The sequence below is a fragment of the Theropithecus gelada genome, chromosome 14 (assembly GCF_003255815.1).
Source record: "Theropithecus gelada isolate Dixy chromosome 14, Tgel_1.0, whole genome shotgun sequence".
Lineage (NCBI taxonomy): Eukaryota > Metazoa > Chordata > Mammalia > Primates > Cercopithecidae > Theropithecus > Theropithecus gelada.
In genome coordinates this window covers 87,089,901-87,110,924 of record NC_037682.1, presented here as the reverse complement: position 1 = coordinate 87,110,924, position 21,024 = coordinate 87,089,901, and the positions used below count along the sequence as shown (strand labels likewise).

The 21,024-nt window shown below is 36.1% G+C and overlaps 1 protein-coding gene across 2 annotated transcripts in view; it reads left to right on the top strand.

Moving 5' to 3' along the window:
* Window positions 1-15,157, top strand: part of SESN3 (sestrin 3) — a 67,533-nt gene extending 52,376 nt beyond the window's left edge. For both annotated transcript variants that reach the window (XM_025356087.1, XM_025356086.1), the window contains 4 exons: window positions 2,420-2,538; window positions 3,341-3,531; window positions 5,615-5,759; window positions 7,333-15,157. In XM_025356087.1, coding sequence (XP_025211872.1) covers window positions 2,420-2,538; window positions 3,341-3,531; window positions 5,615-5,759; window positions 7,333-7,419 — 542 coding nt within the window. In that variant the 3' untranslated portion in view covers window positions 7,420-15,157. The remainder of the gene's footprint in view (window positions 1-2,419; window positions 2,539-3,340; window positions 3,532-5,614; window positions 5,760-7,332) is intronic.
* The last annotated feature ends 5,867 nt before the right edge of the window (window positions 15,158-21,024 follow it).

Genomic DNA, 21,024 nt, shown 5'->3' with positions numbered 1-21,024 from the left:
ATTTTAAAATGTTTACAAGTCATACAACTTGAAAATGTGTATCAGCAAAACAAAAACTAAAGAGCCAACTATGTAATGGTCAACTCCAGTATCAATATTTGCCCAATGAAACTAGTTGGTTGTGCAGTGTCAAAGGAAAAATCGCTTCTAGAGAGACACTGTTTTATAGAGTTTAGTTATTACTTACTATTTTTGGCTTTATTTTACTTTGCAACCCATAAACTTTGCACCCTATAAAACTACTTTTCATAGCAGCCTCAGTGATTGCTACTACATTTTATAATTTTTGCTTCATTCATATTATTATGTAATGAACTGAATTAAGGAAAGTATAAGCTGGTTTGTAAATGTTAAGAGGTAATTCATTGAAAATGCCATTTAAAAAGTATTTCTGTTGACCTGAATAGAGTGCTGGAGCACAAGGAGAAAATAAAGTAGTTATGGGATCAGGCTGGGAATAAGCCTGAAAATTCTCTTCACAGGACTGAAAAATCACTTAAAAACTTCAGATCAATTTAAGCATTTAATTTTAGAAGTTTTTCACATCATCTTATACTTAAACATCTATGCATTGTATTTCTTACTGACACAGTACTGACCATGGTATTAGTAAGATACAGTTCATTTATTTCTTAAATGGATATTTCTTTCTGTATTAATGGAACAAAAAATAGATATTAAGTGTGTAGTATAGTACTTGTGTATGGTAAGTACTCAATAAAGACCATCTCTTTTCTTTATATGTAATAAAGAAGTTTGGTAAGAATTTTTATAAGATTTATCCGAAATTGGGTAGCCAGAGCACTTAACCTTTCCTGCCATTATCAAGCACCCAGTTAGTCCACAGCAGTGACCTAAAGACAGCTGAAAACTTGTGAGAAAAGAATACTTAGTGTCAGGATTATCATGCAATAGCAAAAATTAAAGATAATGAAGTGTTACTACCAGGCCTTTCTTTTGGAAGAATTAACATAATTATACTTGTTTTTTAAGTCTCTCAAAAATTTTCACAGTTAAGAATTATAGTTTATCTTTTATTATGCCATAATACTGTTTTACTATTATTTATGAAATATGATATTTAATACTAAAATACTTATAATGAAAATATTGTTCCTTTCAGGGAAATAGCTAGGTTGTTCTTTTATTTTGAGAAATATATGTTCATTTTCTAGACTAGAAGCTAGTAAATGAAGCTTGTTCATCCCCTTTTAATGGTTAAAACCAGAAAAAATAGTAAAGACAGACCAACCTAAAATAAGAAGTGAGATAGAATTATTTTTGCATAAATTAATATGCATTGGATATTTAAACTTTTTCAGTGGCAAATTGTTAATGTCATCAAGTATGCAGAAATCAGTTTTCTTAAAATATTATTATTGCCTTGCTATCTTCCTGAATGCCACTTTGGTAATATTCTAGTCACAGTCTCATTAGGACATTGTTTAGTCCATATGTTGCATACTTTTTGTTTTCATATGCATAGAAAAGTGCACATATCTTAGGCATAAAGCTCACTGAATGTTCACAAACTCAGCCCCCCTATTTAGCACTCAAGTGTATTAAGATAATGATAACGGCATCCAAAAGTCTGCTCACCTCCCCACTGAGTGATCCTTCTCCCTATGTGCTTTTTTGCAAACTAAATATAAACTATATTGAACTAATTTTTATTGTGAATACACCCAGGTAAAACACCATGTAATTTTAACAAAGTTTATCTTAAACTCAGAGTGGTCTTTCACCTTCATCTCTTCTTCTTCCTCTCATCCCACTTCATCCCCTGGAGAGATAAAAACAAAACAAAACAAAAAATGGTTAAGCTGCACTTCGGGAGGCCAAGGTGGGTGGATCATGAGGTCAGGAGTTTGAGACCAGCCTGGCCAACATGGCAAAACCCTGTCTCTACTGAAAATACAAAAAATTAGCTGAGCATGGTGGCACGCACCTGTAGTTCCAGCTACTCAGGAGGCTGAGGCAGAAGAATCACTTGAACCCAGGAGGCAGAGAGGTTGCAGTGAGCCGAGATCGCACCACTGCACTCCAACCTGGGTGACAGAGTGAGACTCTGTCTCAAAAAAAAAAAAAAAAAAGGTTAAGCTTTATGCTTACAGGCCTGTGCTATCTTCCATTCCTAAATTAGTAAAACTAGCATATTGATCCTTTGCTACTACTGTTTAGATAGTTTAGTCAGTTTACCTGGAAAACTAGTTAAATGGTAAGATTGCCAGTATTTGGTAATGAAATTATATTTAAAGCTTTAGCAGTAGATATTTTATATAAATTTAAGTCACGGAGTCAATGTTTTCACTTTAGAAATCCATGGAAATGCTAAAAAGTGGAAGAAAATGGAGTTCCATTTTATTGTCTTAACCATGTACAGTATCCTTAACACTAGATTGTTCATTATTGTCCTTAGATTTTGAGGATGACATGATTATAACATCTGATGTCTCTCGATACATTGAAGACCCTGGTTTTGGTTATGAAGACTTTGCGAGACGAGGAGAAGAGCATTTGCCAACATTCCGAGCTCAGGTATAATATGTCATTAATTCAGAGAAATGAGAAAATACTGTCATTTTAACTGTTAGGTGTTGAAACTTTTTAAATTGGCATCTAAAGAATTTTTGATAGGATCTATAAATCTTTGTATCTAACCTAGTTTCAGCCTAGTCTAATTGGAGTTCCCAATAGATGTATAATTATTTCAACATTTTTCTCCCTAAGAAGAGAAAAGGAAACAGTCTGCTTTATTCAGTTACTTCTCTTATTACATGGTATTTGCATAATGTTTATACCATTTTTTTGGAAGGGAACAGAGAGGAAAACAAGTGACATCACTTTTTCTTGGAATAAAATCATACACCAGTAGTCATGGGCTTATGGGCTACTCTAATCTTAACCCCTAGGAAATAGCCACAGCAGTGATGTGACTCCTAAAGAGGGTATGAGATTGAATTATGACAAACTCCTTCATGGTTATTTTAGATGATCTGTTAACTGTCCATGTCACTGGGTAGGTTTGTTCACGTAGGAATATTCCAAGATCTCCTGGGGCCCTTCCAGATAAGGGGATAGTGTGCATAGTACCTGAATGTAGGAGATGATCAGAGTTCATCACTAACATGGCAAATCCCATACCCTTTGAAGAAACATCCAGACACTCTGATCTACTAACTGATGTGAAGGGTTCTTGGTAAAGCCTTAGTAAAGCTACAAACCTAGAACTAAATTAGAAATAGCCTCACTTACTTGCTTCATTAGTTATATTTAATAAATACATAGAATTTACATGGAAAATGCCCACTTTGTAATTAAATACATTTTATTCTTTTAGGACTATACCTGGGAAAATCATGGGTTCTCCCTGGTGAACAGACTTTATTCTGACATTGGACATCTTCTTGATGAAAAGTTTCGGATGGTCTACAATCTCACATATAACACTATGGCCACCCATGAGGATGTTGACACAACCATGCTGCGCAGAGCTTTATTTAACTACGTTCACTGTATGTTTGGAATCAGGTATGTTCATTGTAGAGACAGTTTTATACATTTCTAAGTGAAAATTCAAGCATAAGTCTTATTTTTGTCTTGTTTAGGGGTATATGACTCTGGGAAAAAAATATTACATGTAGACTTCTGATTTTAAAAATTAATTTCATTTTATGGAGAAGCATTTTTCTTTAAGTGTCATGAATCTTAACATTGATGCACTTATAAATACAGTGGTAAAAATTTACTAAGGAGGGAAAAAAGCATCAGTAATCATTGGGGATAGGATAGAATTAGACCAAATCTGAGAATCCTTCCTGGAAGAATAGGTGAGTTTTAAAAAAACAGTTGTCGTGTCCCTTTAGATCACTATAATAAATTCTGGTTTGTTTAGTTAATTTGGTCTTTTTAAAACTTATTTTTTAAGGAATGGCAATTACGGTATAAACAAAACTATAGTAGATTGTGCCTTCATAAGCTTACATAACGTCACATAACACTGAAATTAAATATATCGGCCCATATAAATTAATGACCTTTAAATTTAGAAAATTGGCATTGAGAGGACAGTAAGTAAATGAGATTGAATAGTCTAATCAAGAAAGCACTTTTTGAAGAATGTGCCTTTTTGACTTGTGGTTTGAGGCTTTCATGGAAATAGCTTAGCAGACAGAAAAAATTTCCAGTTACAAATTATTCAACTTGACTATATATCCGATATATATCAGAAAGACTTTATGATCATTAGAATTTAATCTGTTAAGCGAAGTATTTTCCATAATTTTAGCTAAAGAACCCCAAAATTTACTGATAAATCAACTAATAACATGATATTCCATGTAATAGATTATGGTTGTATGTAATAACTGAGCTATTTGTCCATTTACCATGCTAGACAATGTTATCAAAGAATCAACACATTTTAAAACACTTATATATCATATCTACCTACCTAAGAAAAATAAACACTAATAGAACTCAATTTAAATGCAATAAATATGTATTGGATACAAGGCAACAAATGTAGTGAGTATATTTATCTGTTGGATGCTAGAAAATAAAGCTTACATAAATGCATCGAGATACTCTTTTTATTAAACTAAGCATTATATGGGTTAAAAATTAAATGAAAATATAACAGAGAAATTCCACAAGCTCCCAATACCACATTTACCTACCTGTCTGCATCTGTGCCCATTTACTCTGCTGTCATTACTGTCTATGTTCCTATCCACTTATGCACAAAATCCCATTTCTCATTTTCTAAAGATCTCAATTCTAGCAATATTCCCTTCTCTCTCCAGCATAATCAGCTTTACTCTCTTTATTGGACCTTTCCCGTCAGCATAGAAACACACTTAATTTCTCCCATCTTTAAAGAAAATTTCAGTTTCACCTTTCATTTCCCTCTGGCTACTGCCTCATTTTTCTGCTTTCGTGCAAAGCAAATCTCTGACAAAATTGTGTATATTTACTGTCACTATTTTCTTATCTCCAATTCTCTCTTGAACTTATTCACAGTATCAGGCTTTTGTCCCTATCAACCGACAAAACTGCTCTTACTGAGGTTGCTAGTGACCTCCATATAGCTACTTCCAGTGGTCGGTTCCCAGTTATTATATTTGACTATTTGGCAGCATGGGACTCCGTGATTACTTCCTCTTCCCTGAAACACTTGACTCCTACCTCAAGTCCTTTACACTTGCTTCTTTATCACCATCTGGTATTGTTCAAATATCAACCTTTCAGAGAAGCCTTCCTGCCCACCCTATTTAAAATAACAACTCCTCTCCTCCCAGACCAAGCTCCATTTCCTCTCCATGGCAGTTATCATCTGACTACAGTAAGTTTATCTTTTTAATTTTTTTTTCCTTTTTACTTCAACAAAATTTAAGCTCCATGAGACCAAGGATTTTTGTCTATTTTGTTCACTAGCATATCACTACTACTGAGTACCCATGGCACATAATGGGTACTCAGTAAACATTTGTCGATTCAATTAATTAACGAGCTTTTAGTATTTAATTACTAGACAATAAATGTCCTTAGTATAGCTTTGGAAATTAAATATTTGGATTTTGTCGTTATAAAGCTATTGTTGTGTTGCTCATAGGTATGATGACTATGATTATGGAGAAGTTAATCAATTACTTGAAAGAAGCCTGAAGGTTTACATTAAAACAGTGACCTGCTATCCTGAGAGGACTACAAAACGCATGTATGATAGTTACTGGCGGCAGTTCAAACACTCAGAAAAGGTAAGTGTTTCAATGTTAAGCATTATACCAAGGACAGTTCTTCAGTAGAAGAAGTAATAGTTATGAAAAAATGACACATGAAAGTATTAATAAATTATTGCCATTGACATGGAAGTGGCATCATCTAGCTATCTGGGGTTTTTTTGTTTGTTTTTTTGAGATGAGCCTCACTCTTTTGCCCAGGCTGGAGTGCAGTGGTGCAATCTCGGCTCACTGCAACCTCCACCTCCCAGGTTCAAGTAATTCTTCTGCCTCACCCTCCCAAGTAGCTGAGATTACAGGTGCCCGCCACCACGCCTGGCTAATTTTTGTATTTTTGGTAGAGATGGCGTTTCAGCATGTTAGCCAGACTGGTCTCAAAGTCCTGACCTCAGGTGATCCACCCACCTCGGCCTCCCAAAGTGCTGGGATTACAGGCAGGAGCCACTGTACCCAGCCACTATCTGGGTTTTTAAAATATTTTTTTAATTCAGATTTATTGAATAGTAACCCAATTATGGTTATATGCTGTGTTCAACATAGTGTATAAAATAAAAGTTTATCATGAGCCTTTGAAATACGAGATCTAAGCATTGATATCTTCAAAGTACATTTGGAAAACTGTCTGCAGTCCTAACTGTTAATAAAAATCAGACGTACTGAAATGTTGTGTTAGGTGTAATTGTATTTTGGCCCAGAAGGCACATCCATTTCGAGATTTTTTTAACCACTAGAATTAACCTATTAAGACAATGGTTTCTGCTGAGCACGGTGGCTCACACCTGTAATCCCAGCACTTTGGGAGGCCGAGGCAGGCAGATCACTTGAGGTCAGGAGTTCGAGACCAGCCAGGCCAACATCTAGTGAAACCCCTTTTCTACTAAAAAATACAAAAATTTAGCTGGGCATGGTTGCACATGCCTGTAGTCTCAGCTACTTGGGAATCTGAGGCAGGAGAATCGCTTGAACCCAGGAGGCAGAGGTTGCAGTGAGCTGAGATCACTCCACTGCACTCCAGCCTGGGCAACAGAACAAGACTTCATCTCTCAAAAAAAAGACGATAGATTTTTCCCCAACTTGGTAATTTAGTGTTTTGACAATATAATTCAGGACTTTTGTGCCAAATATACTGTTACATAAAAATATTTATTTGAAAGAAATATATAGGAAACATTAAATTAGAAAACCTAATAAATGTTAAAGCTTTTCACAGGATAAGCATAAACTGTCAAAAAAAAATGAAGGCTGATTTTTAGCCATGTAAAATTTTATAACTAGAAATAAATATAATTTGTAGGAAAATTATAATTTATAAAAATTAGTTTTATTTTATAACCCAAAAGATTGACTTTACAAGAATAACAACTTTAATAAAGCTATCAGAATTTTTTAGATTTTATGGGTTATTTTTACTGCTCGCAGAGCCATTTTTTATAGACACAGGTTTGAGTGTTGCATCATGAACATGGATAAATATGCCTAGGTGTGTGTGTGTATATTGCTCATATAGACATTAAAAAACCTTTGTGAATGTCTAATAAGATATTTTAGGTGTTTATAATGGTTACTAAACTGATGACATTTTCACTTCTAGGTTCATGTCAATCTACTTTTAATGGAAGCACGAATGCAAGCTGAACTTCTCTATGCTCTTCGTGCCATAACTCGGCATTTGACCTGAAGTATCACCCAAGGAAAATGTCATACATGTGTAAAGACCTTTCACATAAGATAAATATCAGAAGCTATTTGTGATATAACATCAAAAATTATTCAGTTCTCTAATGTCAAAGTTTAGCTGTTTGTTTTTTGTTTTTGTTTTTTGCGGCTGTAATGTGCAATGATGTGTTTTATTTTCCTTGATGCTTAACATTACTAACAATTGCAAAAATAATACTGAGGAGCACTACTTTGCATTGTTTATAGTTGGAGTTTTGGATACTGATCATAAATCATGAATCTGGCTTATTAATGCTTAACTTCAGCGCTTTTGAGTTGTGTGTATGTGTATTTTTTCTCCCTCCCAACCCCGCCCTTTTTTTTAAGAATAAGGACAAGTGCTTACAATCTGCTCAAGCAATTGTTTTTCAGATGTTGGAATTCAGCAAAGAGTGACCTCTCTGGCCATTCTAAAATGTTAATGTTGTGTCCTAAATCTGGTGGAGGAAAAGCATGCGCTGTTGAACCAAGCTGCTCACTGGACACGTATTTGTGTCCCCAGGAGATTATTTGTCAGGCACTGTTTTTTTTGTTTGTTTGTTCATTTATTGTTGTTTTACTGCTATTGGCGATAACATGAAATGTGATACAGCCATTGCCCATAATTTAATGTGAAATTAATCATGATGAATTCTATAGCATGCTACTGAAATGCCAAATTCAGCTATTTTCTTTCTCTTCTAAAACAGAAGTTTCAGTTTTCCATATCAGATGTATATATTATAAGTGGAATTATACACAATCCTATCACTGACAGTAATCCTCAGTCACCTTAAATAATCAGTGCTCACAGTGCTGCTTACAGTTCATTTAGTTGGCACATATAAACCTATACCCACACATGACTGACCAAAAATTTTCTTTGCACATTTTTCCTTTCTCATAGTCTTTTTCTATATTTCGTTAAGCAAAGGAAGGTTAATATGCCTATTTTTTTCCTGTTAGGCTTTTAGAAATTATTTTCCATGACTTTTGTTCTTATAATAGGTTAGACAGTTTATTATTCAAAGGTAAAAATTGTGTTTCTATGCATTAATGTGATTGAACAACAAAAACAGAGTGCAATATGTTCAAAAAATACTCAACTGAACGTTTCCCCGTCATATCACTGCAAAAGTGTCCTTTTCAACAGAGCCATAAAGAAATTTTTTTCAAATTTCTTTATTGCACAGGCTTTTTTCAGTTTTACCTTACTGGGATTGAACAATGTTCCTTTCATAATGCCAAAGCATTCCCTTCCCCAGAAAAATCTCCTTGGACAACTGGTTTAAAAAAGTTATCAAGTCATAGGGGAGGAATAAGCGGCCAAAAAGTCACATTTTTGCATTGGTTTACGTTGCTTGCTTGATTAGACTATCTTCAGAGAGCACAACATTATGTGTTTATAGCTTTAATTTGTATTATGTCAACGAACCAGTGAAGTGCCTAAAGAGATGCTTACAACTATCCAGTAGGACACAACTGCACTGCTTTTTAAACACTTTTTGGTTAGTTAAGGGTGACTTGAATTGTACACATACATGCTAATTTTTGAAAACATCTCCATTTTTCACAGTAAATAATACAGATACAATTTTCTGTTAGTTCCAGCAAAGATTTCATTTTAGACTTTGTGATATAAGATTTAACTTTTCTTTTGTGAAAGAATCGTGAACTAGTGTTTCATTAAATCATTTTCCTCTTCCATTTATCATCCTCTTCTGGTACAATATATTGGGTTGCTTTCTTTTAGATTTTGTTCCAGATAGGAAAACAAATATGACTGTACACTTATTAACATAAAGTAGTTCTGCATTTTTGGATTCCAGGATCCTGTTTGAAATCTTCCATGTGAGGAAAAAATCACTAATATTTTTGAAGACAGGGTGGTTTAAAGAGATTATTCAGAGAACTTGTGCCATCTCTCTTCTGTTTTATTGCATATGCCATATGTTTTATTCAATATTACATTATGTAGATATGTAATACAAAGAAAATATTTAGGAGAATGGCAAAACACAAATGGCAACATAAATGTCCATTTGACTTCCCTAACTTTACAACTTTCAAGTTGAGGATGTCTTTTATTCTTGAATTTGTTTTTTTACCAGATGCTTTCAATTAATAGCCCTATATTTTTGTGCAGGTGAACTGTATAACAGGATAAAAAATGATTTGTATGTATTGAAAGGAGGAGAAATTCTCACAGAACACCATATGAGCTTTAGACCAAAAGGGGAAACAAGGTTTAAGTAACTAAAATGGCCACTTAGTTTTTGTTTATTTTTTTCCCTGGAAATGTAAGTAGTTGGAGTCTAGGCTATGGAAATATTAGTGCCTTTAATAGATCTCTTTTCCTTGCAAAGTTTCTTTTTAGCTCAGCATTGATCTATTTCATCAATAGTCAGGAAAATAAGTTGACTTGGAACTATAAACAAAAACAAAACATTTATGAACCTCAGTGAACCAGCCTAGAAAAATTGACATCTGCAGGTGCTAAAGCACCTACTAATACGCAGCATGCACAGCATCTCAGGTTGTGAATACCATGTTACAACGAGTTTGCTGTTAATTCTCTTTATCCAATGCAAACTTGAAATTCCGATGCGGTTTTCCAGGGTGGTATTTTTTCAGAGTATTGAATTTACTATTTAGTAATTTATAGTATAGCTTTTTATATTAAAATGTGATATTTTTAAAAGAGATGTCTGGTTCAATTGGTATAATGATGTGATTATGCAATATGCTGATCTACACCTTGCACTCACATTGTGCCAAACTTAAATGTGCAAGTGTACGTGAGAAAAGCACATGTGAATGTGAATTCTTTAATTCTTTGCTTATTATGTTAAAATTAGTCTTAATAGTCCACTGATGTGTATGCTTGAATAATGTCTATTTACTTTGGAATTTCAAGATTTCCAGCTTCAATGGTAATTTGTAATTTCTCAGATCACCTCAAGAAATATTGAGATACTCCCCCATCTGAAAATAATCTGTTCTTTAACCCACCTGACTATGGGAGTAGCCAGGCTGGTGCCTCACTGGCTTCTTCAGATGAGGCTTCCTCAGGTGGATGCATGACCATTAGGGGAAAAGAGGCTTTTGAGACAGCTTATTACCTCCTTCACCTTTTTGAACTAAGTACATTGTCTCAGTCCCAGTATGAATTTGTCCCATTTGGGGTATTTTTAAAATAAAAGATGGCTAACATGGAATCTGGGGCATAGCCTTGGCCTTTAATTATGGTTGTAAGCCCAAATAATGGCAGAGAAACACAGGGCTGTTTTTACAACAGAAAACTCAATATAAGTTTTATGTAGGAATCCTATAAAATTTGAACCAGGTCTCCTATTTAATTATTATAATGTCTCCTAAAGATTTTAAATGCTCCTAAATGCTAATTATTATTCCAGAGCGGCTTTTTCCTTTTCCTCCTTATAAAGTTATTTTAAAACCCAAAATCTTAGTTTTCTGTGCCACAGCAAAATAAAACGATCAACAAACAATTGAAGATCTGTACTTAAAATAGTTCACCATTTTTAGTGGAGGGAGGGTACATGCCTATTTGATGGTAAGATTCTTTTGAACTCTAAGGACAATTCCTTATGGAAAAAATAAATTACAGTGCATGTTATAAAAATGATTTGCACTGTGTTAGCAAAATAAGGTGTTTTAGGTTGTATTTTAAAGACAATTCTAAATCATTTCTCTGGAAAACAAGACCTTAAATTCTTCTCTTTAATAGGACTGCTTTTATGCAAAGAGATAGTCTTACATGGAGTAAACAGTATATAACAATAATGTTATGTAAATAGTATGTCACATTTGCTTAGTAGTACAATTCCACAGCAAACTGAAAGTTGTGGCTCCTCTGCTCAGATTGAATTTTAAGTTACCTAATATGTGTAATCAGAATCTATTCTAGGTAGCTGTCAACATAAACTGTGTTTCCCTATTATATCCCTCTGGAGACTGAGAATCAAATTAAATAGTCTTTCTTCAAAACAGTACTGTAACATGAATGTATTTATCTCAGTCAACAGAACTTACATGCTCACTGTATGTGGAGCTTATTTCAATGCTAATTTGGCTTGGTTAACAGACCTAGAATCTGCCCAGGTGAGACCTAGAACTTAAAAATAGCTGGGGTGAAATGGATAATAGAGGTAGAGGTATATGTCAAGGCAGAGCCCTATGAGGAAGGAAAAGTTTTCAAAGAATACAAGGAACATAGTGCTGAGAGCGTGGCTGCCCTCAGCATCGTACACCTAATCTAGAGAAAATATTTCCCATGTGGGAGCTCCTATCTGCATTCAGTTCACCCTTTCCTGCCTGCTTTTTCTTCCTCCAAGTGCCTCAACCTCTACATGCTTACTCCCCTCCCCTTCCCTCAGCCCATCCTGGTCTAAGCAGCTTTCACAATCCAAACCAAACATCACCAGCCACCTGCTGATAAGTCACCAGCATTTACTTTCCTGAGTTACTTTTTCTGCATTCATTGAGACTATGGATTCATCCCAACTCCTTCTAAATCCCTCAACCATCCAGCTATACTTTGGCTAACCTTTGCCCTAGACACTCTACCAGATGTTATGGAGTATCGAGTGTAAATTTTGTCACCCTATTCTGTTCTACCCTTTTCCCAGCTGCCGAAATACCTTGCTCTCCTCTACCTCATCCCCAAAGAGCCTATAAATTCAGAGTATCCAACCTTTTCATGGATTCACTCACTGTTGTTCAGTAATACAACTTCCATATTTTAAATAAATCATAAAAGATATTTGCCTTCTATCAAAGTAGGAATCTTTATATTTATACATGATACAGAAATTGAACTATTTCTATCGTTCAGAATTTAGCATATAGCAGGATTTTAAAGTGATTGAATTGCCATCCTAACTTGGATTTGCATTAGGTTATGAATACTGTTGTTAGTCCAAGCTATTTGAATGTAAAGTTAAAATTCTCCAGCAATCCAGAATGACTTGTAACCCTTCCGTGGAATGGGAAATTTCTGGCATGCAAATAGGGTGGTGTTCCAGACATTTGTTTTATTGGTGGTGTTTGGGCCTTGAAACACATTTCTAATAGAAGGACATACGGCAAAGGGTATTTAGATGGTCCCATGGGATCACAGAAGCCCATTTGATTTATAATATAATAAAATAACACAAAATTGGGTACATAAGGGTTTAACCAGGCTTTCCTGGGTTAGACTAAGCCTCTAACCTCTGTTGCTATCCTATTCTTATGGGAGGAAAAAAATGTTCTATGGGATGAAAAGAAAATGCATTGACTTTGTAGTCTTTATTCTCCTAGCTGCACTTAAGGTATATCCAGAAGGAAGAGGAAATGCAAAGAGGAAGATGTAATAGTTCTTCTTCTCCAGCTAGGTGCACTTGAGGTTGTTCATAAATGTAAAATTATGTCAGGTTTCTAACATGGGACACTGCACACGGTTGTCTGACCTGATGAACCATCCCATTTGCAAGTATAGATTATTATTATTTCTTGTGGTATTTGGATGTTTTCCATCTCATTCATGAACAACTCAACCTGATAGTAGATTCCAATAAATGCCTTTCAGGGCTCAGGAATGAATTGATGTCCTAGTTAAGAAATGAGACTTGATAATGGAGACTGAGGTGGTTTGTATTAAATCATATGCCATGAAGTGTTCATTTTAGCTTTAAACTAATTATGACTGTACCACCATGAAGTACAGAATGAAAAAATATATTTATATATATATATTATATATATATATATATATATGGGGGGAACAGAGAATGAATATCTGATTCTTTTGAATGCTTGTGGAAATCTTTGAAATAGTGCAGGGCATACCGCAAAATAGCCTTTAGAACAAATACCCAATTTTACAGTTCATAGGACAACATCAAACATTAGTAAGTCTAAATATGATTAATAGAATTTTTGTTATGTAAATTTTGCTAGAACAGTCTATTTTCTTGCACCCCTCAAGTTAACCTCTTAAAAAAATGAATGTATAATTTCTACCGAAAGAGTATCAGAGAGAATCTCTCTGGTCTATAGTGTTAAAATATTGTTCACAAATCCTGATTAGTTAAGAGCGTACATTATGAAACTTACAGAATAAAACTTATTGTACATCTCTTTCTTAAATTAATATCGTTACACATTTTCAACTGGCTCCCCAAGTCTGATAAGGAAGGATTCAAAGGTAGAAAAAAGGAAATGTATTAGTTGGGTGGCCAAGAAGGTTCCTTTGTAATGTTGAGAGACTTCCGCTTTCTGAATTTCACTGGTTCTCTAAGGTAAAAGAGTTAAATGGTACCCTTGTTCACCAAGGAAAGTGATCCAAACTATGTATCTAGTGCAGATATTTCCTTTGCATTATTTAGTCTTCTCTGGAGAGAAAATACAGTTTCCCCTTCCTCTTTCTCTTCACATTTACTCTTTTCAATCCAAAATAAGAGACACAGAAAGCAAATCACAGCCAGTTTGGCATCTTCTCAGTGCTACTAGTATAGGCACATACACATACACCGTCTGAGCAAGGTAATAAAGAACCCTGTCAGGTCCACTTGGAACATGGCCTTGCTACTTGGATTAGCTCCTTTAAGCCTGAAAATAACTTTCCTGGTCATGGAAGAACTGGATGCATCTTTTAACTTATGAAATAGAAGTTGAACTTGAAAACTCTTTTTAAAAAATCCTGGTTTTGCAGGACAGCTACATAATGAATGTATATATTAAGACTTTGTAGCTGAATTGCACATGAAATCAGATTGCCAACTTCTTGACTTTCAACGTTAGACATTTATCCTTAAGTTGTGAGCGATATATGTAGCATGCTGTGAAACGTCTATTATAGTTCTTTAATTCATCAGTATTAATACAGAATTATCTTTTGCGTTTCTTGGTACTTTTTATTCAGTGTAATCAGAAGCTGTGATGTTTTGCCTTTGTAGTCCTGTGCTTTGTTACTGTAATTTTTTTTTCTTTTTACGAAGCACGTGACTGGACTAATGTAAGGCAGATGACGTGATCTTTAAGACTGCTATATATATCAGTCTCTTACTCTATAAGGTTTTAAATTAGAATAAGCTTTTATCAAATAGATAATTGATGCAATTTAAGATTCACACAAGTTTCAGGGTCAAATGGCGGTCTTATAGTTTCAATTCTGAAGATAGCAAACTTAATAAACAGCCACTTTAAACTTGTTCTGGCAAACCAGACCCTGCTGTAGATATAGTCTAAGGTAGTTAACCATATAAGCCTTTTCAACTCTTAATGCCCTCCACATGAGTCAGCAGTTAAGAAGGTTCTAGAACCCATGAAAGCTTTTGTATGTATTACTAGGTTTTGTTTTTCTTATGTTGCTGATTTTACAGTTCTGACTAAAGCTGACCTAAATGGATCAGTTTATGTGTAATATTCTAGTGCTTTAATGCCTCTTTTTTTTTTTGGAGGGATGGGTAATATTATTTGGACAGATGCAGAAGGAACTGTTAGTGAGTCAAGACATAACACATTTGAAATAAAGGAACTGTGTATTAACATGTTAACAATTCATAACTGCACTTTTTATGACATTTTGAAAATCTATTTATAGGTACAGAACAATGGGTTTTGTTAAACTGTATCACATTTATACTTGCAGAAATTTATTTCATTGTTATTAGTAGGAATTTTATTGGTTCAATAAAATTGGCAAAACTGAACACCAATCATTTGCCTACTTTGTTTATATTGGAGTAGCATTCTCGCTTGGTTTATTTCTGCTTGATTATTGAGACATGTATTCTTAAAGATATCACAAATATAGGAGTCATTATTTTCACTATTTTTTTCCTAACCCAGTTTCCTGGTGATATTTCTTAGCACTCAATATTCTATTTGTGGAATATTGCAATAGTGTAAGTTGTGCAAAATGTATAGTCATTGTTACCTTTTAAAATAATTGTGATCTTAGCAAGAGACAAATTAACTTTATTATTGTCTCTTGTTAACCTAAGCCATAATTAGAATGAGGAAAGGGGCATCGGACATAAGTTTGGGGCCTGGATTTAAAAACCCAGTTTTTTTCATATTCTACTAGCTTTGCAGCCTTGAAAGTAAATTAATCTCTATGATCTTTGATTTCTGCATTACCTTCTATCAGGAGTAATACCTTCTTGAGATGGTTGTTTAAGAATTAGGTGATGTGTACTAATGTATTTGAAATACACAGCACCATAATGAATTTGAATGGATAAACAAGCCCAGAGAATACTGTTACTCTTTGATATAAAGTAGAAAAAAATTAATGGAGAGAGGAAGATGATATATGTGTAATTTGAAGTGGTGATAAGACTTCTAAGTAGGCATGTAAAATCGGCTTTTGGAAAGCTATAAGGGATGTGCAGTCGTTTGTGCAAGTTTTCTAAGGAAGGACTTGACTTTTCATTTATCTTAATTCACATGTTACGTAAAAATTCATACCAAAGGCAAGATCTCTTCCTTTGTGCCGTGTGTCTAGCTGTAATGGGAGATGAGTGGAAACCAGCTGCTTGCTGATTAGAGTCTATCTTTTGGCTAGGGGTGGTGGCTTATGCCTGTAATCCTAGCACTTTGAGAGGCCGAGGCAGGAGGATCTGCACCTAGGAGTTCAAGACCAGCCTGGGCAACACAGTGAGACCCTGTCTCCCAAAAAAACAAAAGTCTTTTTTTCAATAATATGCAACCCCAGGGGGAGACAAAGGACAGGGTCTATCAGGTCAAACTCAGCTAACAACTCAGTCTTTCTATAAGTTCTCCCCCAATTCAAAATCAGGCTTTTGACACTAGTTTCCCCATGAATTTATTAACAACTTTGAGCCATTTTTTAAAGTAAAATAATACTTCATGTTTATGTGTGTACTTTGTCCTTTCACGTACACAATTTCATTTAATCCTCACACCTTTGTGAAGAACAAATCCTCACAATAATTTTGCAGTGACGGTTTCTTCCTTTTATAGATGAGGAAATTAAGTCATAGAAAGCTTTATTTGCATAAGAGTTGGTACAGTTTTTAGAACTGACACAGTGGAGATTCGAATTCCAGTCTTTCTGACATTTTTTTTCTACTGAACTTCACTACCTTAATTCAGCTTAAGTTTCTTGTTGAATGATACAAATGACCATGCTATCTGCCTGACATCTTACTGAAAAGCAAATGGATGATCCATGCTCCAGACAAGGTTAGATAACTTTCCTTTCTGGCTTACTTGCAACAATTTTAATTTTAAAAAATAGATTTTTTTCCCCTCCAGTCCTAAACGGGTTTTTGATTCAAAAGATGGTCCCTGAGGGGAAGGTTCACAGACCAAGAGATAAAAATCAGCACCTGTGAATTTAAAGGCTAAAAATTCTAAGAGAACAATGGACCTGATCCTAAAGAAGACTCAGGAACTTAAAACTGTGTTGCATTTCTATTTTAGGAACATTCTACTGTATGGCAAGAATTAGGAATTCAAGTCATGGTTTTTAATGCATGTAACTTTCTAATATGGGCTTCCCTTTCTGTGGACTTAGAACATCTCAGAACATGTCTCTTCTCCCATAATCTCACATACTTGACATGTTTCAAAACACAAATGAGCCCAAAACCTTCCCATAAAACTCTTTAAAAGGAATTTGAGGCAAGAAATTTTTTTTTCTTTTTTTTAGATGCAGAATCACTGTGTCACCCAGACTGGAGTGGAGTAGCCCAATCTCGGCTCACCATGACCTCCACCTCGCGGGTCCAAGTAATTCTCCCACCTCAGCCTCCCAAGTAGCTGGGACTATAGGCACTGCCACCACGCCCAGCTAATTTTTGTATTTTTAGTAGAGACAGGGTTTCGCCATGTTGGCCAGGCTGGTCTCGAACTTCTGACCCCAGGCGATTCACTCACCTTGGCCTCCCAAAGTGCTGGGATTACAGGCGTAAGCCACCGCACCCAGCCTTGGCAAGAATTCTTAATACTCCTTCCTACACAGGCATGCTCCTAAAATAAACATGAACAAAGCCGTCATCTTCACATCAAGATGAAATTCAGGAAAACTCTCCTGGTTACAGTACTTTTCAGCACACATTGACTCTACTTGTTAAGAGGCATGTAGTGCACACCTCTTCTACACCCCTTCACAGTCACCTTGCCCATCTCTAACTTCAGCGCTGGTGTGGTGGCAACCAATTCTCTGCAAACTTTTGCCCAATTTTCATTGATACTTCTCTCGTGGTCCTGGACTGCTTGCTTCTGGCCTCCTGCCTCGGGGCTTCCCTGAGTGCTTTTGGTAGAATGCCGGAGGGTACTGTCTTTCCACTAAGTACGAACAACCAAAAGTGCAAGAAGTTAACTCTGGTTAACCTTTAACTGGGCTTCCTTTCATTCCCCAAGCCACAGTTTTGAAATGTAGAGGACTTGGTGGGATCGAGCACCAGTTCAACTCTATCAGTTGTCCCTCCTTTCCTATTTCACTCCACCTGTCCTTCACTCCTACCCGCCTCTTTCAACCCAGTGGCGAGTAAACCTTGGTCTCAGGCTTTATTTCCAGGGGGAAGCCAGGCTAAGACAAGGCAGCACACACAGGGTAGGGGTTTAAAAGTAGTTCCTAAAATAAATTCAAATCTCAACTCCAGTATTGCTAATTATCTGCCTTTGAACAAGTTACTTAATCTTGTGGTTCTTCAGTTTCCTCATCTGTAAAATGCAGAGAAAAGCAATAAGAAGGAAGGCATAACTCTTGTCCTTAAGAAGAGGGAAGCTCAGGGAGCAAAACTGTAACAGAGGCATTGGCTGGGCATTAAACAACATAGAAAAGAAGAAGATAATGGCTTGTAAACGGGGTCATAAAAAAGCCATCATTTATCAAGGACCTTGTAAATGTTAGAAACTTTTAATACAGTATTTTTATTATAACCATCCTGGAGGTGGATATTATCCCCATCTTAGAGAGTTAAGAAAAATAGGCTTAGCAAAATTAAGCACCATGTCTAAGTCTAACAGTAAGTGAATGATAAAACTGTTCTCAGATTTGTCGGAATTTACTTGCTATTTTTTACCTCTCTTTGCAACATAAAGAGGAAACAAGCACACTTTTGTTTGGGGTTATCAGTGAAGGATTTTTTAGGCAGAAGGCCATATTTAAGCAGACACTGTGAGTGTTAACATTTGGATTTGCAGAGACTGAGGAACATCATGTTGAAGGTAAAAGAGACAGAGGAAACAAAAATCCAGAGTGTGGTGTTCAGGCCATATGTGTGGTACTTCACGTACAAGATGAATTTGGAAAGTATAGTTTGGTCAAACAGTGCAGTGACTAAAGGTTACAGGCTAAGCTATTTGTATTTCTTCACTTAGAAAAGGAAGTGAAAGCCACATTGAGGCAGATTTTAAAAGGAGCCATTTTCAATGAGTTTTTAGCACAATGATTTGTCCCACTTTGAAACAACAGCATCTCCTTGGCAATCAGAGACTGTCTAGAATTTCAGGGCAGCATAAAAACAGGATATTCAAGGTAACCATAAGGCATTCTTTGAGTATGTGGGAATTTTCTGAATATCTTGAATAATTTCCTGAATACATTACACATCCCCCTTGATGTACATCATTGATAAAGTATAAGATACTCAAAGCAAACTGTTGACATGCAAGGCCTTACCTTCCCAGGTATGTGCACACAAACTCTTTTGATACCTGGGAGCAATATAATAACCTTCAGAATTTGATGCCTTGTAACCTGTTAGGTAAACAGGTAAAGCTTGGGTAATGGATGTTGCTGATTGTTTACATAACTGGCCCCAGTGGATGTAGCTGATTGTTTGCATAAATCCATACTCACACATTTTGGAATGTGACTTTACAAGTTCTTCCATCAAGAGGTAAAGTCTATTTCTCCACTCTTGAATCTGGGCTCATCCTGTGACTTGAATTGGCCAACAGAATGCAGCAGAAGTGACATTGTATGTGCTGCAGACCTAGGCTTTAAGAGATTGCATGCTTCTCTCTTTCTGGATCCTGCCATGCCTGGGCTAGTCTGCTGGAGAATGAGCCACCTGGAGCAAGCTCAGTTGTCCCAGATGCTCTGGCTAAGGCTCAACACACGTGAAAAAACCCATCCAAGAACAGTAAAGTCAACTAGCTTACCTAGAACTGACTGCAAACTCATGGAGGTACCCCATCAAACCCAGTTAGACCAGCAGAATCACCCAGTCAATCCACTGACTCATGAGCAAAATTTGATATTGACTGTTGTGCACCATTGAGGTTTTCTGGTTGTATGTTACGAAGTACAGCATTGTTGTAGCGATAGATAACTGACAGAATGTAAATGCTGGAGGTGGCCAGTGCTTTATCCATAGAGAATCTAGATTGGAAAATTTCTTCTTTATATCACAGTCTATTAAGGATAGCCTTGGATAGTCTTGGGGATTTTTACTTATATCACTAAACCAGAGTCACTATAGTCGGTAACTTAATAATCAGTCCTTTGCTCATCTCTGCCCTCAGAATGTTCACCTTTGTGGAGTTGAAATATATCACCTTCCTGTTAAGCTTGTTCTTAGGCCTTCACCCTCAACGTTTTAGACCCTAAGCATGACTGTACCTATAATTGGACTGGTACAATTAGGACAGAAATACTCAAACTTTAGAATATAAGAATCACTGAGTGTGATGGTTATTTTGTGTGTCAACTTGATTGGGCTAAAGGATACCCAGATAGCTAGTAAAGCATTAATTATTCTCAGTGCTTCAGTGGGCACTGAGTCCATCCCTCTTCTGCTGAAAGGGAAAACCAGGTGCTCTAGCATTTCACTAGAATTATTGGGCTGTTCTGGTTTTGTCTCCGAAGGTGTTTCTGAAGGAGATTGGCATTTGAGTTGGTGGACTGAGTGGATAAGGTCTGCCCTCAGCATGGGCAGGTGCCATCCTATCAGCTGGGTGCCTGGATGAAACAAAAAGATGGAGGAAGGGCAATTTCTTACTTTCTCTTCTGGAGTGGGGATGCCCTTCTCCTACCTGGAGTTCTTGAACGTCAGAATTCCAGGTTCTCCAGCCTTTGGGCTTCAAAATTTGCTCTAGCAGCTCCCTGGGGTCTTGGCCTTCCCCTCGAACTGGGAGTTATGCCATGCCATTGGCTTCTTTGGTTCTGAGGCCTTTGGACATGGACTGGACTGTGCTATTTGTTTCCCTGGTTCTCCAGCTTGCGTATGGCCTAATGTGGGACTTCTTGGCATTGTAATCACATGAGCCAATTTCTCTAATAAATCCCTATATATGTATATACATGCACAGAGAGATAGAGAAAGGTTCTGATCTAGTGAGTACAGCACAAGGACCAGGAACCTCCATTTTTTAAAAAGCATCCTGGATAACATGGTCATACTCCAAGGGAAAACAGTTAGATTATAAAAGGACTAATGTAATAAAAAGGTCTAAAACTTCAATACAGGTACACACCACAGAAGAATAATGGAAGGCTGTAAGGAAAACAAAAAGAATTTTAAAACAGCAAACCGAACCACAGAAGGACAGGTGGGCACAGAGGCAATCATGAAATCATGAATGGGGGTAGGACACAAGGGAAAAA